This window comes from Acromyrmex echinatior, chromosome 11 (assembly GCF_024713525.1).
Source record: "Acromyrmex echinatior isolate Ae372 chromosome 11, ASM2471352v2, whole genome shotgun sequence".
In the NCBI taxonomy this organism is placed as follows: Eukaryota; Metazoa; Arthropoda; class Insecta; order Hymenoptera; family Formicidae; genus Acromyrmex; species Acromyrmex echinatior.
This window is the reverse complement of record NC_141862.1, coordinates 10,299,728-10,320,212: the sequence shown is the minus strand read 5'-3', so window position 1 is coordinate 10,320,212 and position 20,485 is coordinate 10,299,728. Positions and strand designations below refer to the sequence as shown.

At 39.5% G+C, this 20,485-nt stretch overlaps 1 protein-coding gene across 27 annotated transcripts in view; it reads left to right on the top strand.

Annotated features, from left to right (window-relative positions):
- The window catches only part of unc-13 (protein unc13 homolog), a 100,166-nt gene that overhangs the window by 21,471 nt on the left and 58,210 nt on the right, over positions 1-20,485 (top strand). For 26 of the 27 annotated variants that reach the window (XM_087411415.1, XM_087411411.1, XM_087411414.1 and 23 more), the window contains one exon: positions 14,199-20,167. In XM_087411415.1, the coding sequence (XP_087267541.1) occupies positions 14,702-20,167 (5,466 nt within the window). In that variant the 5' untranslated portion in view covers positions 14,199-14,701. Of the gene's footprint in view, positions 1-9,168; positions 20,168-20,485 lie in introns of those variants that run through there. The other variant, XM_087411416.1, reaches the window with a different exon arrangement.

Here is a 20,485-nt window from a genome sequence, read left to right as displayed (position 1 = left end):
TACATTTTAGATAGAATGTTAGTGTTCTATAAATTTCCACATTCTTCCGATCTCCAGAATGTGAACCGTGCGACGTCAATTTTAATAAAATCTGACGATGGCGATAAAATATTAACACTTGATTATACCAATTACGAGCACGGGCTTCTCAACGATCTCGTTTTAAAACAAACTTTACACCGCTTGTCCAGAGATTAATTTATAATTCTACTTAATAATAGTTGCCGACTCCTATATTAGTCGAGTAATCATAAACCACCGACCAGAAGTCGTATACGTTCTCATAGTACCACAGACTTTGTTACGAGTTTGCGAGCTCGTACTATATTTCTAAATGCAAGCTGAATAAAATATAATGTAGGATCGTATTTCAAGTAGTAAAAAAATTGAGAGTTTCCATGTCATTTGAAAGTATATTATTCTCCGGATGTAATTGCGCGCGAATATATCCAGCTTGCGTTTTGGAGAAGAGCCGTGACAAAATAGCTGCATGCAATACATCGTTTCTCCCCTTCGATGCAAGAATTAATCGCCGATACTGATTGGTAAATGACGGTACTTCTATATGGCTTCCGAACCGAGTCGGTAGCTATTCATAGAGTTTCCCAACCGGAAGTGGAAGCTGGTCAGTATGTGTGGCCTGGTTTCTCGTATTGACTGCAATCATATGTTCACGTGAATGCTTCTATATTCGCATTTCTCAAGCGTCGCGACGCGACAGACGTGTCGCCACGGAGATTTCATCGAAAAAAGCATGCAGACGGTCTCTTTACTGCCCGGAAGTGAATATGGAAGCGGGAATGACCCTATTGTGCTAACTAATGAAACTGCTGCTCGAAATGAAGCAACTGCGCTTATCTTGAACTTCCGGTCGCTCGATTGGTCGAGCACTCACAATAACATTCCTCTTCGGGATTATATGGCTCCTGAAAATGCGCTGAAAACATTTCTTGGTCAATAAAGTGCTTTACATTCTGCAAAATTAAACAATCGCACTGGGTAGAAGGAAAATATTGTTTTAATTCTTTTGAAACGAAAGAATTCTATTTTATCTTGTTTTATTAGAGCAGATCTTTGTCGTATTTCTGAAATTAATTTCTGTGTGCGTGTATGTAATCAATGATTGTTGCTGCATTATCCGAAAATAATTTTGTCGGAACATTTTATTGAAAATAAAATGTTTGCTAGAAACTCAAACTAGAATATTAATATTTTTGCAGGGAATCTTGCGAGTATCAAATTCTAACTTTAATGAAAATTTATGTACATTTACTTAGGTTACATAAACATACAGATGAATTTAAAAGATAATTAGGACGAAAAAATGATTTTGAGGAGGAAATTATTCATTATAAATAAACGACTTTTAGCTTTTAACTTATATCTCAAAAACCATTTAAGATATCACAAAATACTTTATACAAAAATTTTATAATAAAATTTCTCTATTTCTCTATTTATCTGCTTCAATAATATTAAAAAAATATATTTTTTAAAAATTTGTAAAATATAAATTTCGAAAATATGTAATTTAAAAAAATTTTATTTAAAATTGTCTTTGATACTTCACGAGGTTTTTCTGTTAGAAAAAGTTTATAGACAGATAAAATGATTTTACTGAAAAATCTAAAATTTTCCTGAATAACAGATCTGAAAATAATTTTCTCGGAAAATTTTATTGAAAATAATTTTGCTAGAAATTCAAACTGGTTACTAGAATATCAAAATTTTTGCAGCATTGCTTATCATTTTTTAGTTTTTAACGAAATTATTTTCATTATCTAACAAAATTATTTTTAGATCTGTGTCAGCAAAATTCTTTTTATTTAATTTCTGTGTAACATTTAATATCAAAAATTCTTTATTATAAACGTTTAGTGTACACACTTTCAATGAATCGAAAACTTTTGGAAAGAATTAAGTTTTATCATTTTCTGTCTTTCTCACTATTTTATTTATTAAACATTATCCCAATTAATCCGACCTTAGAACAAGGACAAACCAAGCAGATGATGCGTGGCGGGATTGTTCGGTTAACAACGTGAAACTTTCTACTTGTTTCTATGCAGGATACATGGATGGTTTCCTCAATCCGGGGATTTCGAGGATCCTCGCAACCGCTACCAGCCGTCCAACCATTTTGTCCTCGTTGCCGGAAAAGTTTTCTCGCGTGCTTTCTCCCACCGCAGCTTTGACCGGACGACAAAATATTCAGTAATTTTGCAAAAGTCCCGATCCTGCAGAAGTTTTGCGGATTTATACTTAGCATGAGACTACCGAACGAATATAGCTGCGATGAGGATTTTAACTAGGTCGCATTAAGCAAACAATTGTATCTCTCGGGAAAATAAAGACGAGCCACTGCGACATGAGGGATGTCCTTCACCTTTTGCCTTTTTTCCCCTTTCATGAATAGTTACACTCTTTCTCCGTGCCTATTCTAAACAAACAACTCACTAATGTAGAAAGAGAGACACGTGTCGACAACACCTGTATATACACATTGTGTACAAATGCACGTACATTTGCACAAATGGTATTTACTCTTCGCTCATGCACGCTTGGTGAATAATTGTACAAATATTTTGTAGTTTCCGTATTTTGCATCTTGATGATTCAACCGTGATGTATGTTCCCTCAAAAATCATCGAATCGGGAAAACTAAAGTCTCTGATATCCGCGAATAATTTCGTACTTTAAATAATGCAGCTATCTGAATCGACAAAAGCAATGACGTATGCATTCAACGTTGCGAAAGAGCTTTAAAAAATTAAAGAAGGTTCAAATATCGAGTCATCCAAACGTTTTCGATCGTAGTTTAGTGAGTAGCGATATAAAAGTGAACGTTGCGTTGAGTTCTAGTTTCTTTTCTGGACATGGGAGGGAGGGCTATGATATTGATTTATAGTAACGGAATTACTTAAGGACTCGCTTCTCGAAATTACCTTTAAGTACAAGAAAAAGTAAAGTAAATTCAATTTGAGTCCGTGTCGTCTCCAAGGATGCCTTTAAGGAAACGATGGCGTATATAAGATGTATGCTTCATTTACGACGAAACTCAACTAATTGCGAAGCACAGCTTGATCGACTCTCTCGTTTCGTTTCCGCTCATGGAAACTGTTAAATTCGATATTCCGTCACTAAATAAAACGACGATCACAGTTCTCGCTTCACGCGCATGCATACAAGTATACTTGATACTTACCTCCTCGACCTGATATCGATAACGAATTAATTTAACACTTTGTTCGATGTGACTAAAAGGACAGAACTATCTATACCCTGAGCATAGCAATTTTGAAACTGAAACTTTTCAACGATTTGTTTTTCGTGAATTATGATCCTCGAAATTTCGTGACCCCGTTTATATACTCGGTTGTCTCGGTGACCCCCGTCATCGACTTCAAAATACTCTCTCGAAAATTATTGTTAGACGTCGACCCGATTCAGAAATTCGAATGCCGCGGTTTTCACTGACGGATCAATACCATCGTGGAGTGCGGAGAGAAGGCTGGCTACCTCTCTCTCTCTCTCTCTCTCTCTTTCTCTCGTGTTGTACATTTTACATTCTTGCCGCGGCGACAGATACGTAGGACATAGAAATAAAAGGCAACTTTCACGGTATTTTCCGATATTTCTTTTTTGAACAGGTAAAATCAGAGCGCGTAATATTACGCGCATGTACAGCCTTATACAGGTGGTGTCGCGTTGCATTGCCACGTCCACTCGTTATACGATTGAAAAGGAAGAAAAGGAGACAGCGCGCAGCTGTTAGCAAATCTCCGATTTATGTAGAAAATTTTCCGAACGACACAATTTAGAAAGGCTTTAACGATTCCTTACGATTGCCGTATCTGGTGATCGCAAGGGTGGATTGCCCGGAGCTATTAGATCGAGTTGACGTAAAAAGGTCTCAGGAGAGACGAATTTAAGAGAGTGTGATACGAGAGATTCGACATGAAAAGACATTTACGGTGCTATTTCGCCTTCCGCGTTTAAAGAATTCCGCGTATCGATCCGTGTCGCAAATTATCGTCCATATCGGACGATACCTGTACTTGAAAGTAACCACTATCCAGTGATGATTGCCTTCAGCGCCTTCTTGCATCTAACGATTTTTTCATAGGCGGTCGATGTAACGAGCGGCTGTTATTAAGTTTTGCTTAACTACCTATGTAGGGTCGCGTGTTAGAGTGCGTGTACGGGTGTACAGACACACCATCGCGTCATTTATTGCAAACTAGAATTTCAGGGTTGCACGCGTCCGTGAGCAATTGTGCTTCCACGTTTTAACCCTGCTACTTCACCCGAAGTCAACGTGCCAGACGAAAAATCGTCTTGTGTAAAATTAGGATCGGAATTATTCGAAGGCGTATTGTCTACGCTTTACATAATTGCAGTTTATGCTTCGTATTTATTCAACGGTCTTTACTTAGAACTCTTCTCTATCAAAAAATTAGATAATACGAAATGTGAAGGCGTGCGCGTTAATTTATTTAACTTTTGCAGAGACGGTTTCTGACGATGATCTTTGGCTCACTTTTTGGCACAAGCACTGACGTCACGTATTTAATTTGAAAATAAACGTAATGAACACCTTCGATTCAAAATAGGATTCCCCCTCCCGTGTCTCCGATCCCGATGAAAAAATTCCTTGATTCTTTTCCCGCAGGGGGGATGCCAACCCTCCCCAAACACTTTTTTATCCTTAGAAGTGTCACCTATCTATCCATTGATCCACTTCATTTGCATCCTTACAACCCTATTTTCAAGCAATCGATATCGGGCAAAAAATGAAAGAATATGACGGTTTTTTCTTTTTAGCATAAATGCGAAAATTGAGTAGTTAAATTATTTTTTTTTTTTTTACTTATTCATTGCTGCGGATTTATATCTTACTTACATCTTTCTTAGACAATATTAATAACCGGAGAAAGAATTATTCGATAACTTTGAGATACGTATAACTGTGTAATTATTCATTACGTTAAAATATTTATATTTTTGAAATAAGTCATCAGATATTAATATATCGGGAGATTAAAACGTGAATAATTTTCAAGACATTCTGAAACAAGTATAATTAAATATGTTAATTGAAGCTATGAATAAGAATGTATTACACCGACTTTTCGAATAATTTAATTTTCATACTGTTATACGTAAAATTTTATTACCAGAATAGTAAATAGTGAGTGAGATAGGGAACTGTAATTTAGTCTTCTCTAAAATAAATGTCTAATTATACATGGTATAATCCAAAATCAATAACTTGATAGCGAAGGCACTTAATAATTGACAATGCGAAATAATAATTATCTTTTTCCCATAAATGTATCCGACTATCTGCCATGATTCGTTCATCTGGCTTGAATACTGCTGGTAACAGGATTGCGTAGCACAAAATATCGCGCCTTTTTATTTAGCCATAATAACAAACAGTGCAAACAGTGGTAATGTTCAAAAGCAATCCCTCTGATCTTGAGAAAGACTATCTTGACGCAAACGTGTCGACATGGATTTATCGAAGCGGGGTTCAGCTCGTTGCGCGTAACATCCGATTTAATCAAAGAGGGTGAACGAAAGATAAACAACGTGAAAAAAACCGAAGGGAAGATTGTCGAACGATGTTATTTTTTTTCTGATCGCGATAATTTGAAAATCAAGTGATCGGCCAATCTCATTTGACGCGGAGTGCTGGGTTGACATTTATATGAATGAAAATCTGAAGTGAGCCGGTGAACGGGAACGGTAGATTTTGTGCACAATTCTACCCTCTCTCCCTCTCTCAACCCCTTAACCTCGAAGGACGCTCTTGAACGAGAATTTCAGTCAATCGACGCAGGAGTCGATTCAAGACGAATAGGAAAAAGAGAGAGAGAGAGAGAGAGAGAGAGAGAGAGAGAGAGAGAGAGAAAAAAAGGAAAGAGGAATACTCATGCAAACAGCCGAAGTCTCTTTCGATCTGAAAAAGAAATCGAAGAAATAAAATTTGAGGACGAATAGTAAGTCACAGCTGTTTAGTAGGAAGGACAAATATCAGACAAAGCGAAGATTCACTGGAAGAAGGAAATATATATGGCCTATAATAAATATCGAATTCGATAATCCAGCGCTGTAGCTAAGCAAAGCACTGGGAAAGAAAGGAGAGAAAGGGAGAAGTTAGATTCCCACACGGTTTTGAAGGGCTGCGGGCGAATATTGATCCTCGGCGAGCCGGAGTGAAAGCTGGGCCTGGAAACCCTACGGGCTCGAGATCCACTTGCCCTTTGCGTTAATTTCGCTACGTGAGCCACCGCAACCGTAATAGAAATCATCCATCATAATTATCGCATTATTGACGAGACGCGCGTATGCACGTAAAACATGCAACTGCGCGGTGTCATTGTTAACTCAATTACGCACGTACGCGACAGATCACGAGCTCATGATTAATCCGCGCCATATGTGTATGTACACAACGCGGTCCCTGAAGGACTTCAGTTTGTGGAAACTTGGGACACTGGAGAAACGAAGTTAATATTTGTCAGACGAGCGCTCGCGTCGGCTCGCCAGATGCACGACGATTGGGTTATCTCCTTTGGAACTTTAAAGCCGCAGTTTAAGTTAATCTTCTGTCATATATCGCGAATGGATGCAATAACAAAGGATACGCGAAATATCAGGCTCGTTGCGAACTTATCTCGTCGTAATCATACTTTAAACATAGAATATCATGCATATTTAATAACTACACACGTGAGTATCTCAGTGACATTTAATCATATAATAGTGATGATATCTTGTTTTTTAAATTATTTAAAAACACGTTACAATGTCCATTGTTTTTTAATTTTTTTAAGCGTTCAGGATTGTGTAATTCTGTATGATATAACGTCTGACATTTTTGTATTTTTATAAAAGTATATTTTTCTATCGCCCACTGTTTTCGATTTACATTACATTGTTAACAATTCTGAGGCAGACTTCTAAACCGTCATTTTTGAATAGAATTTTTAAAAACATAAAGTCTACCAAAAAGTTCGATTTCCCAGTACAATTCGGTTAGCGCAATAAAAGGTAAAAAACTTGCGACAGAGTTGTTCAAACTTTGAACTTCACTGAATCGTGAACGACTCGACGGTATGCCATCGATGAAAAATGTATTTCTAAAAAAAGAGAAAGTATCTATCTCGATCACGCTCGCAGAGGAATACTTCTTATGGAACTTTGCTTTTCGAACATCAGAGCTTACGGAAAAAGTTTCGAACATCGTAAAGAAAATTATTCCTCATTAAATAAGATATTACTCGTTCGATGCTACTTCAAGCGAATCAACACAGAAGCAGGAGAAATTGTGTTTCTCACATTAACGTAGAGATCTAATAATCTAATAACAAAGAATCTCCTATGAACGTAGGGATACAATGCGAGCAATTGCTTCTTAAAGTAAATTAGATTCGAGACTCAATGCTCGGACGTTATTGCTTACAGCATCGAGAACATATCTCCACCTGCCAGAACCTGGCTTTTTCAATTTACCAACAATACACGCGCAACATCCGTGCAGAATCGAATTTCATTTCGATGTCTGTCGCCATACTCCTTCGGATCGTTTCGCTCTTTCCTACTTCTCAGCGGGTGTCGCTGCTGTAAAGCAACTCATTTTTCTCATATAGTATCAGGATAATCTTAAGGTCAATGTGCTAGTGGAGCAGGAGGCTTCTCCGAATAAGACTAGCAAGAACATGAGAGGGTATCATCTAAGCGTCTAAGATGCTTGGAACGACTAAAGTTCCGGCTTATCGCTATAAAAGAAGAGAAACCATCCCATGTTCAATATATTATATTACGCAATATTACAGTTAAAACCTAATATCAGCGCCTTAGTTTTCTTCATTAAACGAGTATGACTGTTGACTATTGACGAAATGCTCAGCTTCAGGATTGTATATTTCAAGATTACGTTTATATGAAATTTTTACTGTACTGCTTACGTAAGTAAAGTTACGTAAGTAAGTTAAAATTGTATTTTACATAATCTTTATCAGGTAGATTATACAAGCAAAATATATGTAAAATATGTAAATTATTATAAATTGGAATTATAAATTAGCGCAATACAGAAAGAAGTAATTAAGTTTCATTGTTAATATATCTGACTTTTATTGATAAATAAAAATATATAGAAACTTTAGTGCAGTTCAGTTCAACGACAAAGAACATAAACTTCGATAAGCCAATTAATTGTTTACACAGATGATACGTAAAACATAGTTTAATAGTTTATTGTACATACGTAGATTATATTTTATGTTGTGTAAACGCACAATTCTGCTTAGTTTCACGTATGGAAGTCATGCGCGGGGCTCACAAGGGAAATCCAATTCCATTTTGCCGTGGGGTTCTCCTTGAGAAATGAACTCTCTCGCAAGAAGAAGAAGAAGCCACGTAAATCCGCTCTTCTAATGGTCTCGGGCGTATTTTATGCGTCCATAAGGGCGGCGATACCCATTTTATCGGTTCTGCGCAAAACTAGCCGAAAAGTTAGAAAGAGGGGCCAATTCAAACTCAAAGCGAAATCGCCTTGATGGAACCAGAAGCTAAAAACACTGTGAAATATCACTAAAATCGACTATTTAATTAACGAGACGGATGTCAATAACGATACAAATACAGATAACGGAAATAGATACGATCACAGGAAATTCGATGCGATTTCCAATGATGAAGATATACCAGCTGAATTTCGTTTAAACCTCGTCAAATGCACATCGCAGTAAAGTGCGATTCGTACCCGACTTTAACGTAATCCGAACGTTTTTAAATGCGCAAACGACTATTCCGGGATTACCGACGATACTCCGTGAAACGCCAAGCCACGTTACGCTCGGCAAAGTCATTAAAATTTATAAACGAGTATAAATATCGTCGAATGATGCCGTGAAGCACATTTTGTCGTTCAGTCGGATCAATTATTGACCAGTCCCAGGTGGTTCTTCGATAGTTCCTAGCCGGTCATTTGTTTTTACAGAATGGCGGATCGCTTATGTAAACTTCGAGTAAGAACACGGCACGATATCGACATATATATATATATATATATATATATATATATACATATATATCGGCGGTTTCATCGCGAGTTGTTTCCAAGACCATAATGCCTTTTCCACGACACATGGTTTATCGGGTATATAAACTGAATTGTACTGGGTAACCACAATATATTGTACATTATGACACATCTTGTAAATTTGTCGTGCGATAATATTCTCAAAATTTAATAAAAGATATATTTTTTAACGCCTTTATTGTATGGAACATTCGTAAGCTCGTTTATAGAACATTTAAAAAGCACATTTCTTTTTGCGTGCTTTTCTTTTATTGGGAATGTAAAATGTACTTTTATAACAATATAAAAAATATAATTTTATAACGATATAAAAAGTATTCCATTACATTGACATCTCTTACTTAATGCTTATATTCTCTATGTGAAAATACGTCATGGCATTGCACGTAGTGAATGGAATATTATAGCAGCTTCTGGTAGTCGTTAAATGTTACATAAGCAAGTAGAAACAAGCACGATCGAGTATATCAAATTTACAGTATTACGGTTTATATTCTAAATAGCTCGTATTACGTCGAACGTTTCCATTAATGTATTTTGATAATTTATGCGATGCTTTTATTAATCAGAAAATTTGCGAATAAACAGCTACGATTTAAGCATAATATTCTTGCACATCGACGAAATTATACAGATTAATTCTTTTGTTTCAATGACCCGATAAGATCACCGGCTTCTGCCATGCAAGAATGGTTTTATGACAATTGATAATAATAACAGCGAGAAAGAGAGACCTGTTGCTTGATAAATTTCGCCTATATGCGCGACATTATCTCGAAAAACTAACTCCTGCAGCATCGTATAAATTTTGTAGTTGATTCTGCCATCTGCGGGAAATCGTTTTCTCTCCATCTAGAATGGGATTAATCCGGTCTCTCCTGTATCCCATTTTCGACGAAACCTTCGACCTGTATGTGGATCTTCTTAGAAAAGAATAAAAAAATACGCGCGTGAGAGAAGTACTCGAATAACACAACAACGATATCATCAAAACTGTTAAATTAGTAATTATTTCTCTGTTTTTTTTATTTTTACGCGAATTATATATCAAAATATCTGTGTTATTTGGACATTCGACAACACACGAACATATACTACTTGTCTATATCATTAACATCTTATCAAGAAATGATATCGCAATTAATCTCGCGCAAAGAAATTGTATCCTTTTTCCTTTATTGCAGCTTCCAAACGTTCAGGACGGAACTGCAATAAAGGAGAAAGAGTGTACAGGTTTTTTTGTACATTGTACGAGGTTAATTATCACAACCATTTTATAGACAGAACGTTTATGGTATTGCATATTGCGTATTGCAGAAAGTGATCCAAGAAAATACATCTAAATACTTATATACTTTATAAATGATTTACGGAAATTAAAGAAAGCAAATTTACAAGTCCGTCTTTCTTGTATCATCACGAAAACTGAAAGAATAATTTACATCGCTTTTTTTTTCGCGGAAATCCTGAGAGAAAAATTACGTTAATGGAAAGGCACCATAAATAACAACTGTGTCGTGATGAAATTGAAAATTAAAATTTACGTTCGCATTAAACTGCATATAGCATGATGCCACGCAAGTGATAATTCCTCTGAAGTTTCGCTACAATACAAGTAATTATAACAGTAGTTTTCTTTCTTATCCTAGAGTGTACTGGAATTCTCTCTCTCTCTCTCTCTCTCTCTCGCTCCCAGTCATATGCGAGTTTCAAAGGGATGTTTTTCTCCATAAATACGCGCACAAGAAAATCTCCTACGTATAACCTGTAAAATCCCCGCAGGCTTGTCCCATTTTTCGCTATACATGACGTGTTGTGAATTAATCTCGACTCCTTTTAACAAGATTATGGTCTTTTACGCTATTCAGAAGCGGCCGGGTGAAGGTTTTTCTCTGACGGGATGTTTCACCCGGTTAAAAGTGTTTTACGTTATTTTCTTTTTTCAACAAAAATTTTTTCCACATACAAACAAATTCTTCTACAAATCACTTCATTCTAAAATACTCCTTACGATGTCTGTACTTACGATAACCGTGAAAGCATAAATAAATCACTATTTTACAGAGAATATAAATTTCTCGATTTTTGTATAAAAAAGCAGACATTTTTTTGTGAAATTTATGAGGTGAGTCAAATTTATAGAAATAACAGTAGACGCCGTAAGAATTCTAAAATTTTCTATAGATCAAAAAATATCCTTTTTATGTATAAAATATAATAAATTCTATCTCTCGCCACTAGTTGATATTTTATTTATTTCGTCTGTAAACTCATGAAAATCCCTTTTAAAAGTAAAAATTTCCGTGCACAGTGAAAGCTTCAAAATATACAAATCCAATCGCACAAGCGAATATATCAATTTATGATATATTCGCAATCAATATTCGTAATGATATTCTTCTTTGATAAGAACAATTTATACATCTTGGGACAATTTTACAAAGAAAATCTATTTAACGGGCATCAGATAAGCGTGACTTGTTGCGTCGAGATACTCGATTTCCGACAGATTTCTCGTCTCCAATCCATCGGACTTTTGTTCTTAATTCAATTAACTACGAAGCGGCTTAAGTCGGCTTAAAGTAAAATCTATAAAATAGTTGGAAAACGTTCCCGGAGATTAGTTTTATTACTACATCGCACCTCGCTTTTCACTTTCATAGAGGATATAGGAAGCATCGAGGGAAACAACTTCGTCGCTGACGAATGATATCGAATAGCACTTATCGTGTCAGTAATAACTATCTTGTGACGTGAAAGATATACTTAAAACTTTCAGAAGAACTATCAAGAATGAACCGCCCACTATACTACGAATAGTAATCTCTGTGACGGATATAAGCACAATAAACATTCAAGTTGATACGCAGTAGATAGTGAATCGATATTCATTCGGCTTTACTATGTTTACATGTCATCAACCATCTGCAATTGATATTGGAAAGACATAGAGCGACCGCATGAACAAGAGTAAAAATAACTGGCTCATAAAAAAACTTTTTACTCTGTCACGTAAATAACCGTTGCGTATTAATAGCTATTAATTATGTGATTAACAACGATAATTTTGTATCGTCGTTGTTCGAAGGTTAAAACGCGACGCATGCAAGAGTTATAAGGGAGCGATTATATTAAAACGAGCCATATAAAACGAATTTTATTTCCTGCTTGCTAACGCGCGAAGAAACGCGACGAGGAGAAATATTTGCAAACGGTAGGAATCTTCCACAAGTTGAATTCTCGCAATGGTGATATAACCGTTCGCCTCTTTTGTGATGCAACTCTTGAATGCCCATTTTGATCTCGCGAAGAATCTGTCTGCGGTAGACATATTTCAGCGCAATATCGTCGTGCCGGTATTCTTTTCTGCGGTTTGCGGCAGCTCGCTTAACCGGAAGGAAGCCGATAGGAAGCTAGCAGCACGTGAAACGATGGAGCTAGATTCCCGAGTGTAAAATATAAAAAGGGCTCGAGTGATAATCGCACATGCCGCTTGATGTATGATCATAAATAGCAACCCACTTGCTGTTAGAATGAGACCGAAATAATTCATCTCAATAAAGTCAGAAGCAAAGTATCACGCGGTATTTTAAATCACGACAATTATGTGATTTTATGGCGCACGTTAATACGCTGCATTATCATTAGTACATTTTAATGGAAGAAAACTTAAAAGTTCAGAGTACACTGTTTAATTTACATAAATGTCTCTAATTATATATTAATTATACCTATATAATTCGAGTTATTTTTAATCATTTCTGTAAGTCCCCACTGTTCCTCTTCAATATATCAATAATTTAACTAAAACAATGAAATTAAACAATTTAATTCAAAGAAATGTGTTAAATTTGACGTAAATTTAGTTTATTATTTATTAAGCGCGTACGTTGATATGGACGAGTTTATCTTAAAACTACGTCCACGGGGATGAAGTGATTTATATTTTGATATTATGGAAATTAAAAATAACAAAATGTTATTTAATTCAAGAGATTGGGTTTTAATTAATTTTATTTTAATTGACAATTATTATTTGCTCCTTTGATGTCTAACAGTGTATTATATTATTCTAAACTGATATTTCTCAATTTATATGTATTAAAATAACAGTTGATCGAGTAAGTTTTATGATACATCACTTATATTGACGTTTTTTATCAATTATTAGGAATTTATGAGACATAACAATCAAGGATTATATATCATCTACGACTCCTCTTGTTTTAACGCCTTACATAATGCACGTGAAATTAGGTTAACGACTTTCGAGATTGCACGATCATTTCGGGTAGCTTTAAACGACACGTTTTTCCATTATTATGAAATTTCATTGCCATCATAAAAAGCAGTACCTTGTCTGTGCTGTACTATCTAGCATAAATTGCAGTGAAAGAGACACAAAAAGAAATATCGCCATGTGTATGAAAGTAGAAATAACAGCAAAAAAGAAATGACTTGTCGACAGTTTATGAGAATCCAGAATCTAGATACGATCGAGCGTACCAAGTTTTTCAGATCGTGATAGTTATTTTGATAGTCATCAGTAGCGATGCGTAAATGTACTCCACAGCAGGATATCAGGTAGAGTCGTGCTAGATCAATAAGCATGGTGACGTGTAAATGAAGCATCTCTCTTAAATCCTTTATTTTCATTAATTATACGTTCAATCGATATTATCGTAGCATATGTAATATTCAAGTGACCACATATACTTGACAGGATTTCGATCTATTTCGCTGCGGTCTCACCTCGTTGTTATTAAGTTTAGATTGAGGCCAACGAGGTACAATTAAAGAGAAATCCTGATAATGTGGCACACTTATAATCAGCCTGTGATGATTAATTAACGGATTTAGACTATATAAAACATTTAAAAACTTTTTTTCTTCGTGGATGTGAAGCAAATGCCTCGACATATTTCTAACTCTATCTTGACTTTACATCTTGACTTTATATCATGATGATATGTATCAAAATAATGCAAACACCATGGAAGCTGTTGACTTAGAACTCGATGTTGCCTTGGTATTTGGTATTCCTTATACCAAGCCGCGCGGGTTGGTTTTTGATATTTTGCAGATAACAACAGCGGCATGAACATACGAGATTGGTTACAAAGTGCCATTTGCAGAGTGTCGCGCGATCTTGAACGTTTAATCAAGATTGCATCTCAACGACTTCCAAACTTTGTGTACGCAGTGTAGCCTGTAGAACGGAACGCGAAGAAAGACACTTGATACATGTAGACATAAAAGTGATCGTAAGAAATCGTAGAACATAGTTAGACTGTGTGTGTGAAATGTGAGAATTCGAAACGAGTCAATATGGAGATCATCATAAAACACGACGCAACGACCAAAAACTCGACTACACCAATGGCCTCCGTGAGGTTCGCCAAGCTGCAATTCATGTTCCTTCTTGGTCCACAAGGGGGGATGTGACTTGATTTGAAAGCGAGCCTCGAAGATGAATCGCCTCAGGGATCGTCAAATAGAAACATAGGCGCATAATAAACAAGAAAAATTAAGAGAATTACGATAAAAATACTTGTGACGCGTAGTGCGATCAGATAAGGCTGAAATATGGATTCGACGAAGTTGGGCGGTCCAACGCCGACCAGTCCGAGGACTCATTCGCCAGTCCTGCCGAGCTACTCTGCGCCCGGTGACGGTAATATTGATTACATAATAGGCGATTACATGGAGAGACTAGGGACGAGACTGAACATCCTCGAAACTGAGTTGAAATATGCTTGGCGGGCGTTGGATCTTCTCAGTCAGGAGTACATCAAAATGTGGGAAAGATTAGAAAAGTTAGAGGGTCTGCTATACGAGCAGCAGACAGTTATCAGCCAGCTGATTGAGTTTTATACTAGCGGTGGTACTCATGACAACGTAAATATCGTCGAGGAGACTTTGGCCAATGAACAAGGCTCGGTAGGCGAGCTAGACGCGATAGCGAAGAGCCTGGGTGCTGCGATAAGCATTGAGGAAACCACTGTATTACGGGAGAAACTGGCTCAACAGGAGCTGGCGAGGATGCATGGACTCACGCAGGATAGTACAACGGCCGCGGCTGTGGTCACTGACATGCATAGGAATGTCAGGAATTTGGACACTTTGGAGACCCTCGAGGAAGAGGGCAACATTCCCGACGAGGCGTTCTACAGAAGCCTGAATAACGCCTACAGAGAAGATCTAATTTGTGGCGATACATCGAGACCAACGTCGCAGCTGGGTATGATCTGGGAAGAGGCTGAAGATGAGGATATAAACGGTAAGAAGGAGATCGAGCCCAGCATATTTGACAAAGCTATATCAAAGGAAAAAGAGTTGGAAGAGCTATCTAACCAACCGACCAAGGAGGAAGTGCAAACTTCCATAATGAAGAAAGAAGATGAAGCGGATGAAGACGAGGGTGAGGTATTCAGCGCGGCCGATTATAAGAGCTACAGAGGGAACACGCCGTGCGTCAGTGAGCAAGATCTCGCTCAACTTTCAAGACTCAGCTCTCTCGATCAGGTGGCATTAGAAAAATTGCATGAGATAGATAGGTTAACCAGTAAGTTGCAAAAGGATTCGCAAAATCTAATAGAATTACAATCGAGATTGATAGATTCGCCAAAACGAAATCAGTACGCGTCCGAAACCGAGGCCAAACTAGCTGAGGAAGCAAGCAGCATAGACGAACAGCTAAGAAAGATTTACGCGGAAACTGACGTGGACAGCTGGACTTTCTCCAAAAGTCCCAGCTCCACAGGCAGATCGATCTCCAGAGTCAGCACTGACAGTGGATTGGCCACCGATGGCGACTTTACAACGAGATCTATATCGCCAAGACTGACCTCTACGTCCAGGAGTAATTTAGACTCCATTTCGACTACTTATACCCCGCCTAGATTAGGATATACATCGGCCATACTAGAAAAGAGTCCGGAGCCCGTGATTCAATTGCCGATCGATGTTGGTAGCTTTGCGAAGGGGTACGCAGAGAACAAGGAACTGACAGATCTGATGGTCGAGAGCTTCGCGACCGCCGTCACTTGCGCCTCACCCAACATTTACAGCACGACCACCGAAAAAGTATCGTCACCCACTTTATCGGCCGGCAGCGTACACAGTGTTCACAGTGTCCAGGGTCTCCGCACCAGACAGGACGGTTACTTTGGCAGCGCAGCTCGGCTCAATCTTGAATTCCAGGAAAGTCGTACACCACCTAGTCCGTCGCCTAGCTCACCACCTCCGCCAGCGCCGCGAGACACCACCGAAACTTTCCTCATGCCCGGCGCAGAACAAAGAGAACCAGAAACGAAGAGGTCTCAGAGCCCGAGTTTCCTGCGAAACGCGGAAAAGTTGGTCTCTATGGAACAGGGTCGTCTCAGTCCCCATCAGTCGCCGAAATCACCGCGAGTCTCGCCGAAACATGCGATTAAATCTAGCAGTGCCGTTAACATAGTCACAGCTAAGTCCGATTCCGGTCTGTCCTCTATGAGCGGTTGGAGCAGCTTAGACAAGTCGCCGTGTTCTCCGAAGAGCTCCATCGCTAAAATGCTGACTTCTTATTCGGTGGATCACACCCGTACGAGTAGTCTTATACCCAGTACACAGCCCGCCAGAACATCCAGTCCGATACCGCCGCTTCCAGAAACGACCGCTACCACCACTATCACACAGGAACCTCTTTATGACACTCCCGAGGGTAGAGACGCCTTTGCAAGCACCATGACGACCACATCTAGTCATCCTTATACAACGACAATGAATCACTTGTCGGCTTATACAACCGCCAGCAAGTCGCCGGCCAAAGAAGACTATACTTTTGTGCCACCGCCAGCTCCGGGCGTAACTACCACTTGTCAGAGTCCCAAAAAACGCAGTCGTCAGCAGAGCTTACAACATACTTACGCGACGTCCTCCAGTACAAGTGCGGATTATATTTACAGATCGGAACAACCGGCTATTTACTCCGTGGCCGGTAGTAATCGACAGCAAGCCATTACGAGTGTTTATACAAGCGGTGCTGGAAGTTACGGGCCCAAAACTACTACCTCGGCTTATTACTCTTCTTCCGAATCGATGGATCATCAATATACCAACTATCAGGACAATTACGGCACTCTTCAGTATACGGAGACAACGGGCGCTATAATGACTCATGGGAAGAAGCCAATACGTGGAAGCTCTTTTACAGATGGCATGACGAATCATGAAGGGTACAAAGCGGCGATGTATCGCACGATGTTTCCCACCGGTAACATTACGGATGCTCTCTCGTACTATCCGACTAGCATGACTAATCTGCCGCGTACAGAGACAAACGAGAGTTCATCGTGGCTGAACTCTATGGAGGAGCAGATACCTCACGATTCTACATCCTCCAGCATCAGGTCTTTAACTTCTGATGGGAGCTACGCTCAAAGTCCGTATACAGATCGAAGGTATCCCCAACCGCCGGCCTATCAAGCACATTCGGCGTATCAACAGCATCACATTTACGCGAATCAGAATTATCCGCAAGCTTATCAGCAACAGTATCAGCCATACAGTCAGCGACTGAGTAGTGCCGAGAGCGCACAACTTGCGGATGGTTATCAAAGACAATGGCAGAGGGAACATCAGTACATTCAAGATCATGAGAGTGGAAGAATATCCATGGAACAACAACAGACGCAGCAAAGCGAGTATTACGACGCCTCGAGTGTAATAGTTTCGCAATCTGGATATATCAGTATTGCCTCGAATCTGAAAGATCATGAGGTCGATAATAGTAAGCTATCGAAGAAAATTAGAAGAGGTTCTTCGCTGAAAAACGCAATGAGCTCTATGAGCAATTGGCTGCCCGATTTACACCTCACCAAACGTCACAGAAGTCAATCATTACCAGGTGGTGTCAGAAGAGAAGATTTAGACATGCAAGAAGCTCAACAGCAAAGATTGCCTGCTGAAATGACAGGCAGAGGTCGAGGCAGAGCTCAGACGGCCAGAAAAAAGAAAAAACATACACTGGTTTCCACAGTCTCTGGCATTCTCCAGAAGGCCAAGCGTCGCAGTCATCAGTCGCAATCTTTATCCGATCCGGAACAGTCTGAGACAGAATGGAGTAGTGGCCGGCAAAGCGGTCTCTCGGAAGATGAGGATAGTGTCATATCTGATATCGTTCAAGAACCGCCTTTCTTTGCCAAAGTAAAAACTGCGAGCACGAAAAGAAAGCAACCGCCACCGATGCCACCGCAGATGATAGCACAACAGCAGCAACAACAAGCGCAGATTCAAGCGCAACAAAAGGAATATATGCAACAGCAGCAACAACTTCAGCAACAACAAGCACAGCTGCAACAACTTCAGCAACAACAGGCGCTTCAACAACAGCAGCAAGCACTCCAACAACAGATTCAACAGCACCAAGAGCAATTGCATCAACAGGCTCTTCAGGATACGTGGGCCAAAGAGAAAGAAAATCAAAGAAAAATGGAGGTTAATATGGAATATGAAACGAACGGCGATCAGATGGCTTTGCTAGAAGAAGAAGCTTCTGGAAAGAGTACCGGTTCGGGATCCGGTGGATCATCGATTTTTCAAACCGTTGGCGATATTAAAAGGTCAACAGGTAGTTCGGATGAGGCTCCCAATGAGAAGGCACCAAAGTTACCTCCGGTTACCTTGATTGGTGGCTCGAGCATGGAATTCGCTGTGTCACGAGCGCTCGGCAAATATCGCCAACGACAATCCTCGACAGTGTCCGATGAACAATTGATTACTGACGAGAATAACGAAAAGAAACCAACCGAAGAGGGTCCAACGCAAACTTTGGAAACAAGTTTTGAATATCCGGAGGATGTATCAGAAAAAAGCGAGAAGAGCGAGAAGTCTGGCAGCGCAAAATTACCAGAATTAGTTACCAGTTTATCAGAAGAAGCTCCGCCGTCAGAGGGCAGCCCATCGGCGTCCATAAGGGGTTACAATACTACAGGAGGAACTCGATTTCTACCTCGTCATCAGCAATCTCTAGAGATTCCTTGGACTGGTTCGCGACCGGGTGAACCTGATGAGGATAATCGCAGCACTCATTCATACAGGAGCACATCGAGAGTGTCTTCAAGACGGCAAAGTACAGAAGATTCTATTGATTCCGAAGACGAATGGTATTGTTATGAATTAAGAAAACTCGAAGAGCTGGAGAGACAATCCGAAATGGAGATGACCGAAGCATTGATCGAGGAACCCGAAGACGAAGTTTACCAGCCGGATGAAACGGTAAAAGAGAAGATGTCGTTTGTATTGAAGGAGCTTAAGCTTAAAGCCATCACGAAACCAAAGGATCAGAGAAAAGAAGGTAAGGAAGAATCGCGAGGCAGAATGAACGGTACGGTCATCAAAGAGCATCGCTTCGAAGAAAACGATAGCAGATATCGCGACGAAAAGCCTATTCCTAAACGAAAATCTGCAGAAAGTGTGGAAGCTGTATTCGCCAGGGTGACCGATTACCATACGTGGGCGCACGAATTAGAAGCAAAGAAGGAGAAACCTCCGCCATCCATGGAAGAGGGTTCCTCCGGCGAGACATCCGGTCCGGACAGTCCCGGACAGTCAATGGACGAGGAAGAGGAAGAAGAGCTGCCGAAGGATCTCGAAGAGCAGCAGTCACGACGAAGCTCCAACGGTTCGACGCTACGTCACAGCGAGAAAATGCCACAGGGCTCGGATTCTTTATCCCGCGAAGGTAGCGTAAGTGTACCACCTAGCGAAGTGTCGGTCAGCATCCCGGGAGCTTGGGATTCTGAAAGCACTGTCCTTGAAGGCCTCGAGCGCGATGGAGCCGGTAGCGCCGAGACAGCTACAACGGCGACCTTGAGTCTACCGAAGATCAAGATCGACTCCTCGTCCTGCGGAAGCTCGGACACGACATTGAAGGAGGGCCAGGTGAGTCCTGGCCCGCCTGGGTCCAAGTGGAAGCTGCTCAAGGCCTTGAAGGAACGTAAGGCCGAGGAGAAGCTCAAGGAGGTCGAAGAGGCCTCTAAGGAGAACACTATCTCTCAGGGACCCACGGCAGTGAGTATCATGATCAAGTGAGGACACGAAAACTTCTGTAAAGCGTACTCGAGATTCGGAGGTTGGGTGAAATTATGAATCGCTTTTAACACATTTCGCGTCATTTTTACGATTGGCAATAATATTCTAACATTTTTTTATTGGACGCAATATCCCCCGATACTGATATCCAATTATTGTCAAGTTCGAATGAAATTTATCTCAACAACGGTACTTGCATACGTCGAAAAAAAGCTAGGTGTTTTACCTTTAGTGCTTTGGCACTTTGGCCATTTTGGCAACTGACGTAAAATTCTCAACGAACGATTGATTTCCCGC